Source organism: Pieris napi, chromosome 12, assembly GCF_905475465.1.
Source record: "Pieris napi chromosome 12, ilPieNapi1.2, whole genome shotgun sequence".
Classification (NCBI taxonomy): Eukaryota; Metazoa; Arthropoda; class Insecta; order Lepidoptera; family Pieridae; genus Pieris; species Pieris napi.
In genome coordinates, this window is record NC_062245.1 from 4,780,302 (window position 1) to 4,802,798 (window position 22,497).

General features: G+C 31.8%; 1 protein-coding gene across 2 annotated transcripts in view; it reads left to right on the plus strand.

Annotated features, from left to right (window-relative positions):
- Positions 1 to 22,497, plus strand: part of LOC125054775 (cGMP-specific 3',5'-cyclic phosphodiesterase-like) — a 46,642-nt gene that overhangs the window by 17,793 nt on the left and 6,352 nt on the right. For both annotated transcript variants that reach the window (XM_047656846.1, XM_047656845.1), the window contains exons 3-13: positions 8,685 to 8,798; positions 11,446 to 11,563; positions 15,288 to 15,414; positions 16,093 to 16,211; positions 16,509 to 16,774; positions 17,378 to 17,554; positions 17,989 to 18,159; positions 19,317 to 19,442; positions 19,911 to 20,028; positions 20,595 to 20,686; positions 22,078 to 22,401. In XM_047656846.1, the coding sequence (XP_047512802.1) occupies positions 8,685 to 8,798; positions 11,446 to 11,563; positions 15,288 to 15,414; positions 16,093 to 16,211; positions 16,509 to 16,774; positions 17,378 to 17,554; positions 17,989 to 18,159; positions 19,317 to 19,442; positions 19,911 to 20,028; positions 20,595 to 20,686; positions 22,078 to 22,401 (1,752 nt within the window). The remainder of the gene's footprint in view (positions 1 to 8,684; positions 8,799 to 11,445; positions 11,564 to 15,287; positions 15,415 to 16,092; positions 16,212 to 16,508; positions 16,775 to 17,377; positions 17,555 to 17,988; positions 18,160 to 19,316; positions 19,443 to 19,910; positions 20,029 to 20,594; positions 20,687 to 22,077; positions 22,402 to 22,497) is intronic.

A 22,497-nucleotide genomic window follows, 5' to 3' on the forward strand; every position in this document is an offset into this window, starting at 1 on the left:
ACTATCATACTTGACTTGACAGGTGATAAGATATCGAATAGTTTTGATACTTGTGTAGATAATTTAAATGGAGCTTCAAGTATTAATGTTAGGCGACAGACGGTGGCTTCAGATAATGATAGATAGGATTATACAATCCGAGGACCTTAGATAGCAAACTACATAGAATATTCTTGATATACCACAGGAAAATATAAAAAAATGTTGATAAAAATTATAGAAAATATTCTTCGTAATTAATAAAAGCAACAGTTAGAACGTAATGACAGATGCTGATTACCACGTGAAAGGACTAAGGGTCGGGTACTCACGAGGCGGAGAACATTTTACAAATTTAAATATAATTTCCGACCAGGAATCGAACCTATACCCTAGGCGTCACCATTCAGCATGCCATGCAGCATGCCTAATTTTATGAAACTATTTAATTATTTAGCACTTAACGTAGAATAATTTGTACCTACTCAAGAAGTTTTTCACTCGAGAAACAGAAATAAAGGGAGATAGGTTCATTAATTTTTAACGTGTGTAATGTTACCATGTATAATGTAAAAAAAGCAGTAGAAGCCATGCCTGATCCGGCAATGACCTAACCGCAGGGCTAAATGTGCAGATAAGTTTCAACCGCCAAGCAAATGCCGTTAACGTACGAATAAAGTGCTTAAATATTAAATTACGAAACTCCCGTACTCTCAAGTGTTATTTTGACATACAGGAATCATTGTTCTCGCTTAGTCGCTCGTGTAAATCTCACTCTACGACATGAAATAAATATTTTTATATTATCTTTTTTATAAGATACTCGTATATATAATACCTACACAATTATTTTAAAATCCATATAAATAATTGGTTTTCGTACAATTATGTATGTATGTAATATTTTAATGACATATCAATTCATTAAATTCCTAAGATATCTTCCTTTTTCCCTCTCTCTAAGTCTCGGAAATCTTAAGTTCTATGTATATGAACAAGAGTTAAAAATTAGTTTGCCAAAGAAGTTTCACTTCTGACATGTGTACTTTGTACGCACGCACTTTTTTTTTAAATCAAATGACTTGTATTACGACTGTTATTGACTTAATATATAAACAGAGGATAGTCTATATTAATAACATTTACAGCGCCCTTTTGCCATTTAAACGCAGAATATGTAGGTAGACCGAGGCGAATCGGATCACAGGGCGAATCGGATCAAAATTAGAAATGTGTTGATAATTCAAATATCACATTCACATAGAACGCACTCAACCGGCGTTTTGTGTCTCTCCATTTACTGAGCACCTCCCGACATAAGCAGTATTTCGATCGCGCTTGTGGATCATTGGCAATGCCGCTCGTCAGCCACTCGGTTTTTTGTGTGTGTCGCAATTTGGCGCTCATCTAAGGTTACGTACTTACGTTTTCTTTGTGTCACATGACGGATTTGTCTTAAAATTTAACTACTTTGGTTTATATTGCTAAGCAAGGTGTTAATATTGAAGAACCAATTCGCTTTTAAGTATAATCTTAGAGGTTAACGTCTAACATATTTATTTCAAAAGTCTTAATTATGGGGCTAATCGGATCATATCCTTAGGGGCGAATTGGATGATACTTTTAAACTGATTTATTAAATGTTTGAGGTTATTGATTCATATTTATTTCATGACCACCGGAGAATGGTGTCAAAAAAAAATGAAAGAGGCTGTAAATTAAGTCCAGAACAAAGAGTTGACCTTGCGTAAAGCTGCTAAGAGTTTTTCAGTACTGTTCACGAGCTAACAGAAAAAAAGGACCATAATATATATGTGAATTATGTGCCAATAATTATAATTGATCTTATTATTATATATTTTTACTGATTCCAAAGTTATTTAACACTATACCTTAAAATTTTGTTATATTTTGTGCACGATCCGATTCACCCCGAGAGTTGGGGCGAATCGGATATTTTCCTTTTTTTAGTTTTTAATAGCTAATTAAGAGAATATATGTATGATTTAAGTTTTCAAATATTTATTTCATAGGTAATTGTTACTTCTTACGATTTTATCAATAAAAATAACATTATATAGCACTTTAGTATGATTTACTCAACCTCAAAGAAAAAGTGATCCGATTCGCCTCGGTCTACTATATCTCCATATCCACGGGGTGTACAAGAAATACTAATATAATATTTTTACAGAGAGCAAATATGATATATTTATGTAAATAAAAACACGGGAAACCTCAATAACAGTAAAATATATACAGTTGGGTTATAATTCTCCGAGGAAATTACCCGAAGCTAAGCGGAAATAAAAGACAAAGTCAATCTATCTTTTTCAAGTACCAACACTTAAATAAATGAAACCACATTCGCCGGGTTCCGGAATTGTAATATTTAAGAATAATATTGTATTATGTTTCAATTTTTAATAATAAAACGTTTTTTCGGTCTTATTTCTGAATTGTGTAATTGACGCACTAAACCCGTCAACGTTTTTCTGTTTCCAAATATATTCATGAAACAAACGAGAAATTCAATTTATGGTACTTCAATTGTATAGTCTATCACCTTTTACATAAAAAATAATATATCACATTAAATATCATTAATTTTGCACATCAAGTGCTTTTTAAATACAAAAAGTGTTTTTTTATTTCACTTACTAATAATATATTTAACATTCTGCACTTACTAATTGACATTTTATTTTCTCATCTCCGTGTTAATACTGCTCTAATTGGATTAACCTGGAATGTTACGTATTGTGCCGATTTTAGTCATTAAGAACGATACTTCTCGGTATTTTAATGGTACACGATCTGTTATAAATTCTAAAAAATCTATTCTTATTTCTCTGTATTTTTAGATAAAAAATAGAGTAAAAAGGAAATCTATTCAGAGGTATGTCATTCAGTTAATGAATAATGTTTTGTTACCTCAAGTATCGAATATAAAAATATCGTTTTACTGAAAGCCTTTAAAAATATAGTTGTAAGAATCTTTGAATATGGAAGGTACTGTCGTAAATATTATCGATATTATACACGTGATTCATATACAGTACAGAAAAACGTATAAGATATATTATAGTTAATTTTACTAGATATACTATATACATAATACATAATACATATATTAAATTTATGTAGTTATAGTTATGAAGGTACATATATAATATATATATATATAGGTATATAAGTATACACGGAGTAAACTCGTAAAAACAATGAACTATTCATATTTCGATAGAAAAATAGTTCTGTTTTTATATTTTACTAAATTTGCTTTGACAAATACATATCACGGACATCGCATTTCCACTTGATTAAACTCCCTTTGCGACCTTTATGGATAACACAATTCCATTCTTTTGTGCTCATTGTGTATTGCGGATTGTAAATATAATAGCAAAGGACAACAAACAAAGAGCAGTGTAAGCTAATGCCAGGACTTCAATGTGCAACTCTCATCCCTGAGGTCGTAGGTTCGAACCGCAGCTGTGCACCAATGTACTTTCGATGTACGCATTTAACAGTCGCTCGGTGAAGGAAAACATCGTGAGAAAACCGGTATTTCTTAGACCGAAAAAGATGGAAGTCCAAAAAAAACAAATGATCACGAAACAGATACAGAAACTGAGGTCCTGTCCTAAAAGGTTGTAGCACCACTGGTTTTAAAAGGCAAAAAACTTATATTTTTCTCATTAACTTTTGTAGGTAAGCAAACTCATATAATCCCAAAAAAACTTTGGGTTATGTAACATTACTTTAGGACTATCGCAAGCCAGACACGTTCCTGACCAGTTTTTTCCGACGTGACCTGAATAATATTCGATTGAAAATTAATATTCTTTTGGTATCGGGCTGTTGTTAAGGATTATATACTTTATATGATTTTTTTTCATTGGTTTACTTGCATTGCCAATTTCGACATAGGTACTAATTCAAAAGTACCTACCATGTACTAACTTTAAATTGTACTTTAGACGGAAATATGAACGAAATTGGATTTTAATAACGTATTTCATGAACTATTGAATTAAACTCCATGAATTGTCTAGTGTAAAAAAATATTTTTTTTACACTAGACAATTTTCATTGCAAATGAAAACAATGTTTTTCTTCATAATGATAACGAATGAGGCCGGGCCCGAGTGATCATCTTTTTTATTTATTTATTAGTTCTAGAACAATATGACATTTTACACACAGACACATCGATTATATGAGAACATAGAAATTACATAATAATTTTTTTTAATGGAAACCACATAAAAGCAAGCAATATTTAGGCAAACATAAAACGCAATATTAAAAATAACTTAAATAAAAACTTAAACTTACTAAAAGCTACCTTATTAAGAGCACAATAAAAAAGTTTGGTAAGAAGAAAGAGTATTATTAAATATATCTACTTATTTCTTATATTTTTTTACTTTTACTTATGACTTGCAATTACGAGGAATAAAACTTTGGACTTGTTGAATTCTATCAAAAAGTTTTTATAAAGAAAGCAAAGCACATAGCGACGTACCTACACATATTAGACCGGTCACTATGGACTTAACTAGGCACAAAGGGGATTACCATCTAATCTCACATAAAGGCACGTGATAGGAAGTGAGAAATGGAGCAGGGTTATTTACCAAGGGCCGGACAATTTCGTCCTTTAGAACGGATCGTCGTAGAATTTCTTATACTCTTTAAATACCTGCTAACTAAAATGACAAAGTTAACTAGGAATAGATTTGCTCAATGGTCGCTTGCTTTTTGTGTATACATACAACATAAAAACATAAAAACCTTGGTCCAGACTTCTTCATGAACGTACTGCACGTATAATATCGTTTTTATTGGCGCTTTTCAATATATTTCAGCGTTTTAAAAATATTTTACAATTCAATTTAGTAGCGAATCGTGTGATTAATTACCAATTGCCATGCATTGAGTTAAACTAAACGCCCAAATGAAATTACTATGAATGTAAAATAAAACTGGTTGAATGGCTAAAAACTCAGAAATATAATGAAATAGAAAACTTGATTACTAATGTAAAATAATAAAATTTTCCTATTTAAAATATCTAACTTCAGTCCTAAGAGTGTGCTGAAATGTAATTTAAATATAAAAGCTTAATATGTACTAAATTTTAGTTACCGTAATTATATAAATTATAACGACAATAAATTCATATTTCAAATTCAAGTTTCTCATCCACAAGATTTAAAAATCTTTGTCGAAGTTCACATTTACTACGGTCTCACCAATTTCAACAACTTTTTTAGATTCTACCCTCATTTAGTTTTATAAACAATAAAAATATAACCCGTATATCTTATGACAAACAACCTAACCAATTTGTTAAAGACACTGGAAGGAACTAGCGTTTAAGATACAGGCTAGGCCTAGTTTAATCGCTAGTGCACATAGAATTATTTTATGTACTAGGTTGACCAAAATTAATTGTGAAAACACAACGATTCGTTGCATATAGTATGTTTATATAACCTTTAGAATGTAAGTACAAAATGTAATTGTTTTTTCGTCAAATAAAGTGATTTTTATTTTTATTTATTATTTAAATATTAGTTGATCTTACACAGTAACATATTATTAGTAATATAAATCTTGCTAAGCGCTCTTAATTGAGCAATATTGGCCAAGTGGCTTCAGCGTGCGACTCTCATCCCTGCGGTCGTAGTCTCGATTTCCGGCTGTGCACCAATGGACTTTCTTTCTATGTGCGCATTTAACTTTCGCTCGAACGGTGAAGGAAAACATCGTAAGGAAACCGGCCTTGCCTAAGACCCAAAAAGTCAACGGCGTGTGTCAGGCACAGAAGGCTGATCACCTACTTGCCTATTAGATTGACAAATGATCATGAAACAGATACAGAAATCCCAGGCCCGGACCTGAAAAGGTTGTAGCGCCACTGATTTTACTTTTTATACGCTCTTAATTACTACGTTTAAAAGTATTTTAATATTAATTTTACGCACACTTTCGCATTTAGTACACACTCAAACGTATGGCAACAGTTACGCTCATTTGTTAGTTCAACACAAGCTGTTTAAGGCATGTATTTCTGCTTAGAATTCGGAATGTCGCATCTCTACGAAAAACGAAAAAAAAAATAGTCTAGCTATTCAAAGGGGGAACGCTGCCTATCTATATGTATCTTCGGATCCTTGCCTAAAGGGACTCCTTTTAATAATATATTTTAGTTATTATATTTTAAGATTAGTTATTATTTTTATTGTTATTTTTTTGTATTTATTAGCTAGGTTAAATTATAAATTTACTCGGTTGTTATTTTACAATAAACTTTGATTTCATCTCTACGTATAATTTTTTCTTCAAAATGAAAGAGAAAGACGCGTTATAATGACGTTTTTAAAGCAAGGTTTATTTGGGCTTGGGTTGACTAGGGAATCCTTACGGATCAGTGAATCGAACTAAATTAGATTAATAGCTAAACGGCTGATAGAATATAAGACAAATATACTATTCAACTATTGATTTTTCATATCTCTACGCGTTTCTTTGTTATGAGAAAATATCAAATATAAAAATAATGATACGTATTATATATAATTAAAACCCGTACGGTGGACGAAAATATCGCAAGGAAACCGCCATGCTTAAGACTCATTAATTCATAAAAACAAGTATCTGATAGTGGAAATATATTACAATTTTGGTATTGTTACCAAAGGTAACATACAAAGAAAGAAGCAAGTGTCTAATATATTATATACCAAATAAAGAATTGCACTGTTAGTTATAATAAAAGTAACATAACCAACGAATATATAATAACAGTATATTTGCTTTATGGGGAAGGGGCATATATTTCAGTGTTTATTTAACCAATTTTCTATAGGCGTGTTTCTAACGCGAAATAAATATTCACAGGGTATTAAAGTCATTGTCTTAAAATTTTAAATAGGCCTGCTCTTAGTTGTGCGCCAGTAGATTAGCTAATTTACTAGAGCCTATATAACTACAATAAATAAATATCTTGTATAACATAATTAAATGCATTTTTACTAGCTACCATATAAATTACTTGCAGATATTGAAGTCGTTAACATTCATTTTAAACGACCATTTTTTAAATATAATCCACTTACCCAAGCGTTAATTACGAAAACGCCATGTCAAGGTCACAGCTCGCAACCGAAACATAGTTTTTCAACGCGAAATATGGTTGCTTTTAGGCAGAAACATTATTTTTATTATCATCTATAGCCTCTTAGTATTTCAGTTTTATTAATACCCATATATATTTATTAATTTTGAAATATTATCTAATATATACGACTGACATACATAATACATAAATTTTGCTTTGCATAAGCTTATAATATTTTCATTAAAAGTACACACCGTTAGTTTCAACAGAGAGTGCGTAGGTTTTCAAAGTTATACAAATGAAAAATGTTTTCCTTTACCGCCTACTAATGAGACGTGCGGGCTTAGAACAGCTTTTACGAGTATTCAATGATTTCAGGTTTATATATTTTTTAATGTTTCTTAAATTTATCGTAAACACACAAAATCCTAAACATTAACAATCCATAAAATGTCCAGATAAGCCATTGCTACTACTGTAAAAGTAGGTTTTTGAAGTTATACTTCTTTTGGCGCGTTAGGGAAAAATGATGAGAGTAATTTTTTTTCTATTGTTAGTGTTGTTTTTTCTACGTATACAAACGTAAGTCGAAGGATAAAAAAAATATCTTGTTACGCCAAAGAACTATAACTTCTAACGCGTGTAAGTACCTAGTATGTAGTAAGTTTTTATTTTATTTATTTCTTCTATAACTTCCACGATAAAAAAGTAATTCTTATTCTTTATTATATATAGAACAGGGGGCTTCACTAATAATAATTAATATCACTTGATCTTAAATATTACCGCCGACCAATGGTCACTTACAATAAAGGAAGGTTGGCTTGTGTTACCGGTCTTTTAGTCGAATTGGTTCGGAAATATTTGGGGCATAAACAGAAATGTGTCTGGATCGCTATGGAGTTATGAACCTTAACCTTAAATATTCATATTATCACCAAAGTTAAAGATCCGAAAAAAGATAAGAGCAAAAAATAACACAGCAGAAGTTTATATCAATGCAATAAACGATTGGATTAATTTAATCTTTCGCATGCCACGCGTTGCCCTCGTGTTATAAGAAGGAAGCCCAATATTTGAATACCTACTAAAAGAAACCCCGCAGTAAGGCGTATTGCGACATTTATTGTTCGAGATTTTTTCAACAAACAATTTGCCATAAATAGATATTTAATTGGAAAATTATATTCTAATTAAAACTATTATAAGGACTTGCAACCATTACATCATTCCTCATCTCTAAAATAAAATAAATTAATAAGAAAAACACGTTTAACTTTTATCATGGTGAAATAGGACCACGCACTTACTAAAACGCATCAAGGCAGATAATAATTACCCGTACATACACAAAATCATACACCACGAGTAGCACTCGTTCACGAGTACGACGCATGCCATTGAGACCCTCGTCTTTGAGATGCCGACACATTGAGCTGAATCATCATGTAGAGCCAATATAACATTCCATTTGCTTAAAATTAGGGCTTCTCGGCCAGTGGTGAGAATTGAACGTACTCGGTGAACAAAGCTGTTCTCTGCTGATATTTTTACATAATGTATTTGCTTTCAGAGATCACGGTCGCCAAGCAGCTCAGCTCAAAGACAGCTCGATGAAGCTGATCTTTTCATGGACCTCATCAAGGATGTCGCAAATGAATTGGACATTGATGTACTCTGTCATAAGGTATTATCTTAATCTCTAAATATATAAAATTCTCGTGTCACAATGTTTGTTCCTATACGCCTCCGAAACGACGCGACCGATTCTTATGCATATTTTTTATGCATATTCAGTAAGTCTGAGAATTGGCAACTAGTTATATTTCAAACCCCTTAGTGATAAGGAGTGTCCACCCCTAAATTTTTATTTTTTAGATAATTTTTTTGTTTTTGTTTTTTTTATGATACAGCATACAAAAATAATTACAACCTCTAATTTTTACCCCTCTACGATCAACCCCTATTTTTTTTATTGTCGATAGTTATTTTTATTGAAATAAAAAAATGTTTCCTAGAAATAATATGACATGGCAAAACAACGTTTGCCGGGTTACCTAGTATAATTATAATATTTTAATACTCTAATCCACTTTACTTTTATAATACGTGCTGCGTTAGCTATTTAAGAATACCTACTTAAGTTTTATGTTAATTTTAATAATATTTTAGTTTTAAACTCATGTAAATTGAGTATTAAATAGATAATGTCCGTGTGTGAGTAAAGCGTGCGAATTTAAAATGATAAACAATTGAAAATTGTGTTGATAAAACAATAATTGGCATGGTGGTACTATCTCTGGAATCAATTTAATTGAATAAAATTTGGTTTAAATTACGAGAATAAATACGATATAAATTGAAAGAATAAATGCAAACTATCAAAATCCACATTTAAGTTCTGACTTATAATAAAAAGGCTTTTGTATAGACTATTATTGGTTATATTTATTAAGTACAAACATTAATTTCATATAGAGTCCTAGAAAAATCCGACGGGGTTATTGCCTTATAAATTTACATAGTAATACATCGACATTTCTTTTCTAAAATTCAAAGCACACTTCAAAGAAATGAAAATCTAATAACACAGGCTTCTAAGCTATATTAAGTCTGGAATAAGAGACAAGGCAGTTGGATTCTGATATAACGCGAGTTTGATATTTTATTAAAGTAAATGCCGCACGTAATACCAAAGACAATTTACCGTTATTTATTTATTTAAAAAAGTTTTGTCTACGGGCCGTACTTTAAAAGCTAGGAACACAAAACTAATTACACAATCTTTAACAGGAAAACAATGCAAGCTTTATACTTAATAACTATTACTAAGAGAATTCTTAAAAACTAAATAAATAATCTAAAATAAATATGTGATTTAAAAAGGGAGAAATATAAATGATAACTTGTCGTAAAATTTTGAAAGAGAAACTGTAAGAGAGATTTTATTGTCTTTGGTATTGTAAACATTATTCATAATGAAAAATTAATACAAGAAAAACATATTCCGAAAGTATATAGACTATATTCTTACCCTGACCCTGACCTATAATAATACCCTTATTATTATTAGCCTGATACATAAAAGTCCCAATTCAAGTTTTATCATCGCAAAACCGTTGCTGCGGTTTCGAAGCGTTTTATTCAGTTCATACGTTTAACTGTCTTTCAATAAGATTTTAGGACTAGACAAGCTAAATTATAATGCGCGTAATGGATACTCAGCTGAATTAATATTGGAGTATTGTTATATTCTCAGACGTGATCCATTTACTGATTGTATTGAGATAACTATAGTGAATAATAGGTCAAATAGAGTTCGTACTAAGTGAACTCTATTTGACCTATTATTGGGCCTTCTATTTAATATAATATAAAAAATATACTCCCTATTTTGTTGGGAAAATTGTTCAGGTTTGACACGTTAATCTTACGTTATCTATTGAAAATTGAATAATGAAATTCTTCATTGTAATAATTAAAATAGTCATACAGAAACTATCAAATACGACCGGGACGGACCTTCTTATCTGACTTTATTTTTTTTATTTTTACTATCTTTGTATCGCTTTTTGGTATTATTGTATTAAAAAAAAATGTAACGATTAGAAAAGATCATCTAAATCTATTAAATACAATTATTAAAAAATAAGGTATTATTATAGTCGTAGTGTTATGATTTTGACAGTCGACGTGTTTCAATCGACGTCAAAAAAAGTTATCTGCAAATGTTTATCAATTCATCCTCGTAAGTTATTACCATCCGAGTGTGGACAAGATGTAAAAAATGTCGATACATTTAATTATTAGTAGGTAAACTTAGTACGGACCAAAAAAACCATAATGGACTTCTAAGAACACAGAATAATGCCAACCAAAGCAAACACCTGAAGCAAATACCTGGAAATATAATCTTATTAAAATATTTTGACGAAGTTTCAAAAGCAATAACGTTTACCCAACGGCACAAAAACAAGGCGAGCGCCAACAAAATTAATTGATACTTATTTTCGTTGCGAATTACTTGGAAAATTTATTTGGCTCCCCTTTGTAAGCTGGGAAAACTTTTAGAAGTTTCCTTTTTAATTTTTAGTATAAAAAGTTTTGTTAACTTTTATTACAATAATATCTCATAGTTTGAAAATTACTGAATAAAATACGAATTTTTTAACCAGACCTTTTAGCTTTGGGTAATCTGAGCGTTTTAGAGTATTCCTAAATAAATTTCTTATAAAATGAGATATTTTTGATAAAAATAATTTGCATAATTAACATATAAAGAAAAGCGCTCTCTCCACCAGTACCTTTTGGTCAAATATAGTTTTTTTTTACAGATCCTCGTGAATGTGTGCTTGTTAACATCAGCAGACCGAGGCAGCTTATTTCTGGCCAAAGGGAGTCCACCTAACAGATACCTTCAAGCCAAACTATTTGACGTCACGAGGGTTACAGGTACAAACGTTTATTTTACTCTGAAACAATATTACTTATAAGCAGATATTATATAGCAATACATACTGTCTATTATATACACCATCGCTTCGTACTTAATTAAAAAACGGTGTAACGATAGGCCTGTACCCAATATCCCACCAACAATAATATCGTAACATTACTATAGGAAATACAGGCAACACAAAGGAAATAATATTAATAATAAAAGTCTGTTATTTCAGAAACATTACATTTATATTTCTATCAAGTGACTGTGCCCTTTTTTGGCAAAGGCATCCAAATCCCGCCATTTCTGTCTGCTCTGTACCACTATCTGCCATGTACCACTATCTGCCATGTACCACCTGCTGTTACCTTTATCTGGTCTCTCCACCTTCTACATTGTCTTCCTCTTTTGCGTTTATTGTACCTTGGGCCTAGTTCCCATTTAATACTTTGTTGCTCTTGACAGTTCCTCTTGCCATGTACTCTGCCCATTGTGACATCTGCTACCATAGTTATTCCTCATGATGTATTCTTTCGTAAAAAGGAAAATAAGTCAATTTGAAGCTGATGTCGCGTGGGTAGAAAAACTAAATATTACTGAAACTTAAGAAAACTTTACGCCTCCGAACATTGTACATATCTTACGTGAAGATGTTAAGCAAATGGTGGATAATTTTAAAAATAATAAATCAACATAACAATTCACAATAAAATGTTGATGATATACCATCTAATATGAATAAATTGTTTTGCCTTTGTCCTTATTTTAATAAATGGAAATTCACAAGTTATCATATGACCCATACGTCGTGGTTTATTGACCGCTTAAATGTATATTGTTTTAAGTATTTACATTATTAACACCTTAGTGGTATTTTATTTCCTTTATATCATGTTTGGCTTACATGAGAGAATTTATAAAATTACTAGCTGATCCGGCAAACGTCGTTTTGCCATGTATATCATTTATGATAAAAATATGGGTTGATCGTAGAGGGATGAAAATTAGGGGTTGTATGTATTTTTTAATGCTGTATCATAAAAAAATAAAACAATAAAAATTTATCTAAATTAAAAAAAATTAGGGTAGGACTACCCTTAACATTTAGGGGTTGTATGTATTTTTTAATGCTGTATCATAAAAAAATAAAACAATAAAAATTTATCTAAATTAAAAAAAATTAGGGTAGGACTACCCTTAACATTTAGGGGGATGAAAAATAGATGTTGTCCGATTCTCAGACATACCCACACACAAAATTTCATGAGAATCGGTCGAGCCGTTTCGGAGGAGTTTAACCACAAACACAGCGACATGAGAATTTTATATATTAGATTTACATAACCTGTGATTGTCATGCAGTCGTGGTAAGAGAGGTAAACTGTATTCAGTTCTGAGTTCGATTCTCAGTACTATTTTAGGATGGTAAAAGGCCGATCGCTACGTTAAAACACGTTTTCTTTGTTTAAGGTAAAATCTATATAGAACTATTACTCGTTATCTTTCAACTCTCTGACCACAATTACTTTGAAGCTCTGAAGTTAATAAGTTTCCGTTGAAATGTTGTAGCTAAACATACAATCGTTAGCCATTCTGTTTGAAGCAGTGGTTAGAATATTCATATTAAATAAGCTATACTTAATGACAGTGAGGCCATCGCAATAAACGCAAATTACAATCCCATTCATATGCGTGTGGCCCTTTGCGGTTGATTACGATATTTTGATGATTCATTGTCTTTCCTATTGTGTGGGTTAATGTTTTTGGAATCATTAAGGAAAACGAGCGTTCTTCGAAGTGATATAATAGTTGAATATTCGAACGTGTCTTGAAAGCCACATCGAATTGGTAGGGAAAAATTCGTGTTAATTTTTTACCGATTTTTTTGTCGTCGTCCGATTTCTCACAAAAACAAATGACGTGTTTCCGGGAAATCTAAAGACGTCAATCTTTGAAATATATTAGTTACAGTACGGGACTGGTCTTATTCATAGATTTTCTTCTAGAGATTTAAAAGAAATCAAATTTAATGTGTTCTTTTCTTTTGTGGCACAGAAAGCTAATTGCTTACTAATCTGAGACCCAGACCTAAAATATTGCGGCGTAACATGTTCGTTAGAAATAACCCTAAGATGTAGTAATATATAAGCCATACTGTATTTTGTGTCTTATATTATTTATATCATATATGTACCCCTTTTGGCTACATTTTCATCTAGAATAAAATATATATTTCTAAAATCCATCCTTGAAAGTTTGAACAACATTCATATTAAATTCTTTAGTTCCTTTCTATATTACTATAACCACAGCGTACCATTACCAACCATTACCAACATTAAGCAGATTTAGTATGAAAATAGTATAAATAAATAGGCTGTATTTTAGCCTAATTGTCCTCTAACAGATAATATTAATTAACATAAAACTTCACTCGAGGACAAAGTGATTATAATATTTTCATTCAGAACTGTCTCCACTGATGTTAATATTAAGTAAGAACTGGGTCAAGTGCCTGATGTCAAATAAAAGACATTAATTTCAGCTTTCAAAGAGTCGCTTAGCTGGTAAATGCTGTACATTCATAGAAAAAATAAAGACCGTAGACAATGAAATACACAATTATAGTTGCTTTACTATTTAAAATGCATTTAGAGACGTTCATTTATTTATAAAAAGCCTAATTGCACTGTTTTAAAAACTCTTTAGTCTGTTTCTGCTAAAATATATTTATGCTGTGATTATGAAATTACAGATGAAACAAAACAGTACACGAGAATTTTTTAATAAGGGTGCTATCTGTGGTCTTAATCCATTTGTCACACATAAAACATCAAACCGTATCGTGTATATGTAAATTATTGAATTTATTTTCAAACTTCACCCAGTACAACGATTTGACAATTATTAGTTAATTATTTTGCTAATGGCAGAGCTGAATGACGTTCGAATGGATATCCGTTCGTCTAGTTTCATAATAGATAAAATGGAAAATAATTCTAATCATGTATAGCGTTTAAAAGTATATAAACTTCTTGAACAGATTTTAAAAACAATATACTTTTATATGCGGTGACATAAACATGCTCCTTAGCTGACGAACCTCAAGGGTTGTTTGATTCATCAGAACGACTCGATAAAAAAGTGCGTGCGTACAAAGTACACATGTCAGAAGTAAAATTTCTTTGGCAAACTAATTTTTAACTCTTGTTCAAATCTAAAACTTTAGATTTCCGAGACGTAGAGGGAAGGAAAAAGGAAGATATGTTAAGAATTTAACTGTCATTACATTGTTGAAAATTAATACAAATAATAAATTTAATTTATTTCTTCGATAATAAAAACACGTGGCATTTTAATGTACAATTCGTCATTTGAGATTTATATAAAATACTAATATGTATTTCATAAATTCTCTTTACGAAATTTTAATTTTAAAAATAGAATTTCTATAAGGTATCTCACCCTCACTCTCTCTCAATCGGTCTCAATCGCTCTCACCCTTTTCTTCGACAAAAACGCTGCACATCTTCGTGACGTTTCGTAAAAAAATTGCCCTCATGCGCCTAAAGAAGTTTCACTTCAATTACAAATATTAATTTGCGACCGGATATCTGATCTGATGTTCCCGTCACCATTTGCTTAAACAAGATTCGAAATTCATTGTAATAAAAACCAAATAAAGTTACCTACTAAAATTTATAATTATTCATTAAATTATAATGGTTTTATTAGAGTTATCCGACGCGCTACGAATGGCAAGAACACAAGAAATAAGGATACCTTTTGGTGTTGGAGTGGCGGGCTTGGCTGCTCAGACGAAACACCCGATTAATATTAAAAATGCTTATGCAGATCCTAGGTAAGTTGCATTAACATTATTCAACAGAATTTTTTATTATAGTTGGGATCTAATCAAATTCATTTTATAAATGCTAACATTTGTTGTAATTCTATCACCTTTCTACGGTGTACAGTATACCGTGTAGTTTTTAATGCCCTGAAGGGTCTCATTAACCTAGTAGTTGATATAGATGATATAGATGTCTTATCTCTGGTTTTTATTGTAGTACAGAAGTATGGGAGAGCGCACTTGCGTCTGCGCAACTAGAATCTTCTTTGTATTTTGTTTGACGTTCAAAAGTGCCATTTTAGGTGGTCTAATTGAAATAAATTATATGACTTTGACTTGTTCATAATGTATATAATGTGATTGTTGGCTGTCATACTTTCTTAATACATAATCTATTTAATTACTAAATTCACCTAATATACATTATCTTGTACATTATGTATATTCAATGGTAAGTACTGATAATCAGTTCTGTGGTTTGTCCGAGTGTACAGCGAGCGTACTGAATGAGGCCAAATTAACACTACTCCTATATCTTTATGTTATATTTAATTTTATCTTACATTCTTTCTTGCTACAATATATCATGTGTCATATACTCTAGTCTCAATTGAGAGTAACCGTCGTGGTTATAGGCCTGGAGAACATTGGTTTGTATAAACGTTTAAGCATTCAAATTAATTTCAGGTTTAACAGTGAAATCGATGCCCAAACAGGTTACAAGACGGAATTAATACTCTGTATGCCTATATGTAACTATGAAGGTGACGTCGTCGGTGTGGCACAGATAATAAATAAAACCGATGGTAATATCATTTCTTCGTCTACTGTTATAGAGAAAAGTTATTAATTTGTATGTATAATATCTAAACTCTATTAAAATAGTCGCTTGTGTCGCTATACAAAGACAATTTCCTAAAAATTACGTTTTATATAAAATTACCTTTGTATTTAGCGCTTAAAATAAATATACATACATATTTTTATTGCGCTACTGTTAAGCTATCTTACAGAATTATTCTTCAGTAATCGCGTGCAGCGTAATCCAATATATGTTCTTAGTACAAATAGGATTTATTAGTATACATTGTTTTGTTTTCCAGGTTCCAAAGAATTTTCCGCTCGAGATGTAGAAGTATTTCGCCGGTATCTAACCTTCTGCGGCATTGGCATACAAAACGCTCAGTTATTCGAGTCTTCCGTGCTAGAGTATAAAAGAAATCAGATCCTTCTAGCACTAGCTAGAAGTATATTTGAGGAGCAGAATAATTTGGAATGTCTAGTGACGAAGATAATGACCGAAGCACGGGAGCTGTTGAAGTGTGAAAGATGCGCTGTATTTATATTAGACACAGATCATTGTGAATCGGTAAGAATTTAATAATACATACTGTATATAAGCATTTTTATTGAAATAATATTATTTTTTAAGATTAATCAATTTTTTTTATCTAACTGGTCACTTATATTACAAGATATTTGACCTTCTCTTCTACCCTTAGTATGCAAATAGATTTTTGTTGACAGCTTATAGACAATAATGGTTTGTTGGTGGACTCAGTTTCCACTTAGACTTAGACTCATAATCGGTCTTTTGTGCGTAATACAGACCATACTATTTCAGTAAACTTTTTCCTACTTTTTTTTCAATATATTTTAATTTTTCCAGTTACCGGTTGAGTGAACTTTTTTTACGAAATCAAACCTCAACCTTGTTTAAGGCAACAAAAGCTTAAGCTAAAGTTTTATGTTGATTACTTTATTACCGCTTAATATAAAGTCCACTCACAAATTTTAAAATAGTCATACTTACTTAGTTACTAAGCTTAAGTGTCTAATATCAAACGTATAGTCTTAACTAGCACTTAAACTTAGTCAAAAAGTGACAAAGGACGAAGGGTTAAGACGAGTACGAAAATCTATGTAATTTTACGAATATGCGCCTTGATCAAACATTGATTCCATCCTCCAGAGTCACTTGGAGCGTATAGTACAGCGTCCGGGCGGGCGGCCATCAGGCTATCCTGCCCTACCACCGCCCGCCCCAACCCGCTTTCATACGCTCTTCGAGTTAGGCGCTCACCACTCTCGAACAACATTGACGCCCAGACATGACACAAAGTCGACGTTGGCATCTATTGCATTGGCGGTAAGATTTTATTTATATCTACAATAAGTTTTCTTAAAACCGGACCAGAACAAGATATATGTTAGGCTTGGTATGACTTTTAGCTTAGTAAAAGTATAAAGAGTTTTTGACAATGTACTATTATGAAATATATGAATACAGCGATTTATAACATAATATTATGTCGTAGCATAACAATAAAAAAATCTATAATTGTAAATTATATATGTTTGTCACCCAATTTGGTCCAACGCAATGCGATCCGGGGAGTTATTGGGGCTCCCATCCCGGCGAAATGATTGTGATCGATTAGTAAAGAAAGTTTTTTCTCTTAGATAATCAATGAAGTATACGATGACGTGTCTGTGTTCTCAGGGACTTTACTTAAAAGTCATGTTACTTTGGTGTTCCATTTACGAATTCCAATTTTAATTTTTAAAATCACACAATTACAGGTAGCTCAATCAAATAAGGCTTTAAACATATCAAATGTGGACGATTGGCGTCGAGATAACGGCATGACTGACAAAGAGTGTGACGATGCAGCCAATGTTCGGACCATGCTTTGTATGCCTATTGTCAATGCTAACAAGGACGTCATTGGAGTCGCACAATTGATTAATAAGGTACTAAAAAATGAGTAACAAGTACGTACTTTATGTACGCGTACGTGAACAAGCACCTTCATAAGTACGCGTATGTTATGCAGTTAGTGAATGTTTCACGAGACTGAAAGCTGTTTGAGGATAATAAATGGATTGAATATGAGTAAAAATTAATTTTCCTTCATTATTTGTTTTATACGAAAAAAATTCCCTGTAATATGTTCCACTATGTTTTTATTAAACCCAAAAATGTTTTTTTTAAATTTGACTTACTTTTATTTAAATAAAGGGGCAGTGTTGGCCAAGTGGCTTCAGCGTGCGAGTTTCTTCCCTGAGATCGTAGGTTCGATCCCCGGCTGTGCACCAATGCACCAACTTTCTTTCCATGTGCGCATTTAACAATCGCTCGAACGGTGAAGGAAAACATCGTGAGGAAACCGGTCTTGCCTTGAACTCAAAAAGTCGACGGCGTGTGTCAGGCATAGGAGGCTGATCACCTACTTGCCGATTAGATTAACAAATGATCATAAAACAAATACAGAAACCTGAGGCCCAGACCTAAAAAGGTTGTAGCGCCACTGATGTTTAAATAAATATAAATATATAATATATTATTTTTAGTTTTTTTAAAAATATAACATAATAATAATCATAAAGAACCAATACATAGTATTTTTTCTAATAGGCAAGTAGGTTATAGTAGGCAGCCTGTGCCTGACACACGTAACTTTTTGGGTTTAAGGCATGGTTTCTTCACGATGTTTTTTCTTCCATACGAGCGAGTATTAAATGCGCACTTAGAAAGTGCTTCTAGAAGTTCCAACCTACGATGTCGGGAATGAATATTGCTCGTCTAATAATTATTCAATATTAATTTAATAAAATATATCCGGACTATTTTATTTATTTATTTAATTATAAGTAATCTTACAGCTAACATACATAATATTACAAAACAAACACTTAGACAGTACAAAAAGCCAAAACAGATTACATAGATAAACAATATTATATACGAAAAATTAAACAAATAAGCGCATCAATAGACAAAAATATAAACAGAAAACTGAAATTTAATATTTAAAACAATAAATAATACTAAATACAACCTAAACAAAATTCGAGTCTTCCCGCCCCTTCAAATATTTTCTCACATGTTCTTTGGATTTGTATTTCAGGAAAATGGTTCTCAATTTACTGATGGTGATATATCAATATTTGAAGCGTTTGCAATATTCTGTGGTCTGGGAATCCACAATACGCAAATGTATGAAAATGCCTGCAAACTTATGGCGAAGCAAAAGGTTAATCAATTCATTTCCTCTATTATTTACAATATGTCTTTATAATATCTTTTTGCCGAGTTTCTTGGCCGTTCTTCTCAGAACAAGGCCTCCTGGTAGTTTTGCGAACGGATGGCGTAGTCTTGCTCTTTCGTGAATTTTGTAAACGTTGTTGACATTCATAAGCATGCTCTAAGAAGCATCTAAATTGAATAAACGTATTTTGATTTTTGATTTTTTTTTTGTCATAATAATTAAGTAATAAAGCCACTATGTTGAACAATAATAGTCTCTTTAAGAGTTCTCTAAAAGTATGTTAAAGAAACCATTCATAAATGTTGACAATTAATATTTTTGAGATATAGTTTTATTCACGCGTGCATTCAAGATGTCTATGGCTCTTATATAATTTAAGGATTCAAGCCAGAGCTAGCTAGTTTCGTATAACCTAAAGATATTTGATAATAATAATTAATTTAATTATTTCAGGTTGCTCTTGAATGTCTCTCATATCATGCGACTGCGTCATCAGAGGATACAACCAAGTTGTGCCAAGATGTTATTCCTTCAGCGGAAACGTACAACCTTTATAGCTTTAAATTTCATGGTAAGTTGATAACTTTGATTTGTTTGAGATATAATGTAATAAAAAACTCCAATAATAACCTTAAAAGTAGCCTTTTTCACAATGTAGTTAGAAATACCTTTCAACTTAATTTTAATTACGTGTCCCTCCTTTTGATTGCGTTTTGGCCAAAACTCGCCGATATCCAGAATCTGATTAAAGAATTCTGGATCTCCAGTTGCTTACCTGACACTTTTATGAATTATTTGTTTTATTGATTTGTTTTCACTTCGTGATGGTTATGTTTGCCTATAAGTGTATGACATTTTAAAACTTGTATTTTTTTCGATATGGTATAATGTGTCAGTGGATAAAATAAAATAATAGTATAATATCTTTGTTGCATATACTCGGCCTTATATACAAGGCCAGAATTTAACTTAGATTAAGACAGTTTTGCACTGTCAGAAAGGATGTGTTTAACTTAAAATAATTTCAACTTTTAAAATGTGACTAATTTATTAGGTATAAAAATAGTTTTAATTTAAACGCGAAGACTAACTCTAAGAATGTTAGAAAAGTTGTTGAAAATTTCTTTTTTTTTTCAGACTTCGATCTATCAGATGAGGATACGTGTAGAGCCACCTTGCGGATGTTTCTTGAATGCAATCTAGTGGAAAAGTTTCACATACCATACGACGTACGTATTTGCATTTATTCTAATTTTAAAAATTATTAGGTAATAGTGAATCAGTGGGGTGAAAATGTTAGTCGAAACTATTGTGCGCTTCGTTCGATTGTGATTGGTCAACATCATCTCCAATCCATTACGCTCTGACGCAATATGATACGTCATACGTATTACGTCCTTTTATCTTCAAAATAAAACCATGGCTCCATGTTTCTTTTTACATAATTATCCCTGAAGATAATTAATAATCTTAATATATATAAATTACGTGTCACGTTGTTTGCCCGCTATGGACACCTAAACTACCGAACCGATTTCAATCAAATTTGCACACCGTGTGTAGTTTGATCTAACTTAAAAGATAGGATAGCTTACATCTCAATTTATACCCGCAATATTATTTTATTGCAAAATATTTGTTTATTATTTAACAGTCACAATTCTAACAGATGGCGCTGTGTTGAAAGTACCAACGTTTCACATAAGCTACAATTTAATGACCTAGCCACCAAAAAAGCATGGTGGTGCCCATGACTGGTGTTCTCCTACCGTTTCCCTTGAATAGGTTACTACTATGTAATATAACTAAAACCTTAGCCACAGCAACGCTTGGCCGGTCTGCTAGTACCTAGTATATATATAAGATACTAGCCGTTTCGCGCCCGCTTTGCTGGACGAATTAAAATAAATTTTATGTTTCATTATTTTATTTTTTTTCATATTTTTATTATTCTTCTTTTTAACTTCCCGCTAAGAAAATTGAAATATTTCGAAAATCGAGTTTTTAACAGATGTTGACGTTTAGAGGTTCTAGGAAGCCTCCCCGAATGTTTCCGCGGTGAAGTCCGTATGGATAAATTTTCATAAAAGTAAAACAGCAATAAAACAATGAAGGAACGTTGGAATTTAATAAATAAATAGCCATAAACCATCTAGGAAAAAATTCGCATCGAATGGTGGTAGTTTCATGTCGATACGATCAGTGGTTTAGGCGTGATTGAGCCTCAAACGAAGACCATTTTCATTATATATATATAGATTTCACCTTGATCGCTGGAACTCTTCCACGGTCCGCTTCACATGACTTTTTCTTTACGAAGTAGCGATCTGTGGAATCGTCTCTAATAATAATTTATTAGCACTAAGTAGCTAATAAATTACTTTCAGTTATAATAATGAAATCGTCGTTATTAATCAATATTACTAAAGACCATTGAATAGTTGTCAGTTTATAGATCTAGCAATAATGGCAAATCTAATAAACCACTTGTAATATCGGTTTTGAACAGATATATATGACTGATAGTATTAATTCATAAGCTGTAAATGACAGTGACAGCTGACAATAACGTATAAGACTTTATATAATTTGTTGTTATTAATTAATTCTCCGTTATTAGGTTCTCTGCCGATGGACTCTAAGTGTCAAAAAGAATTACCGCCCAGTAAAATATCACAACTGGAGGCACGCACTTAACGTGGCACAGACTATGTTCGCTATGATGAAAACCGGCAAAATGGAACGTTTTATGTCAGATCTGGAAATATTGGGCCTCCTTGTCGCTTGTCTATGCCACGATTTGGACCATAGAGGCACAAATAACGCGTTTCAGACGAAAACCGAGAGTCCTCTCGCGATTTTGTATTCGACGTCGACAATGGAACATCATCATTTCGATCAGTGTGTCATGATCTTGAATAGTGAGAGCAATAACATTTTTCAGGTGAGAATTAATTTTGTGTAACTTCTAAACTAATATTATAAAGAAAAGATTTTTGGATCTTTTATTTAAATTGGATTAACACAAAACTACTCATCG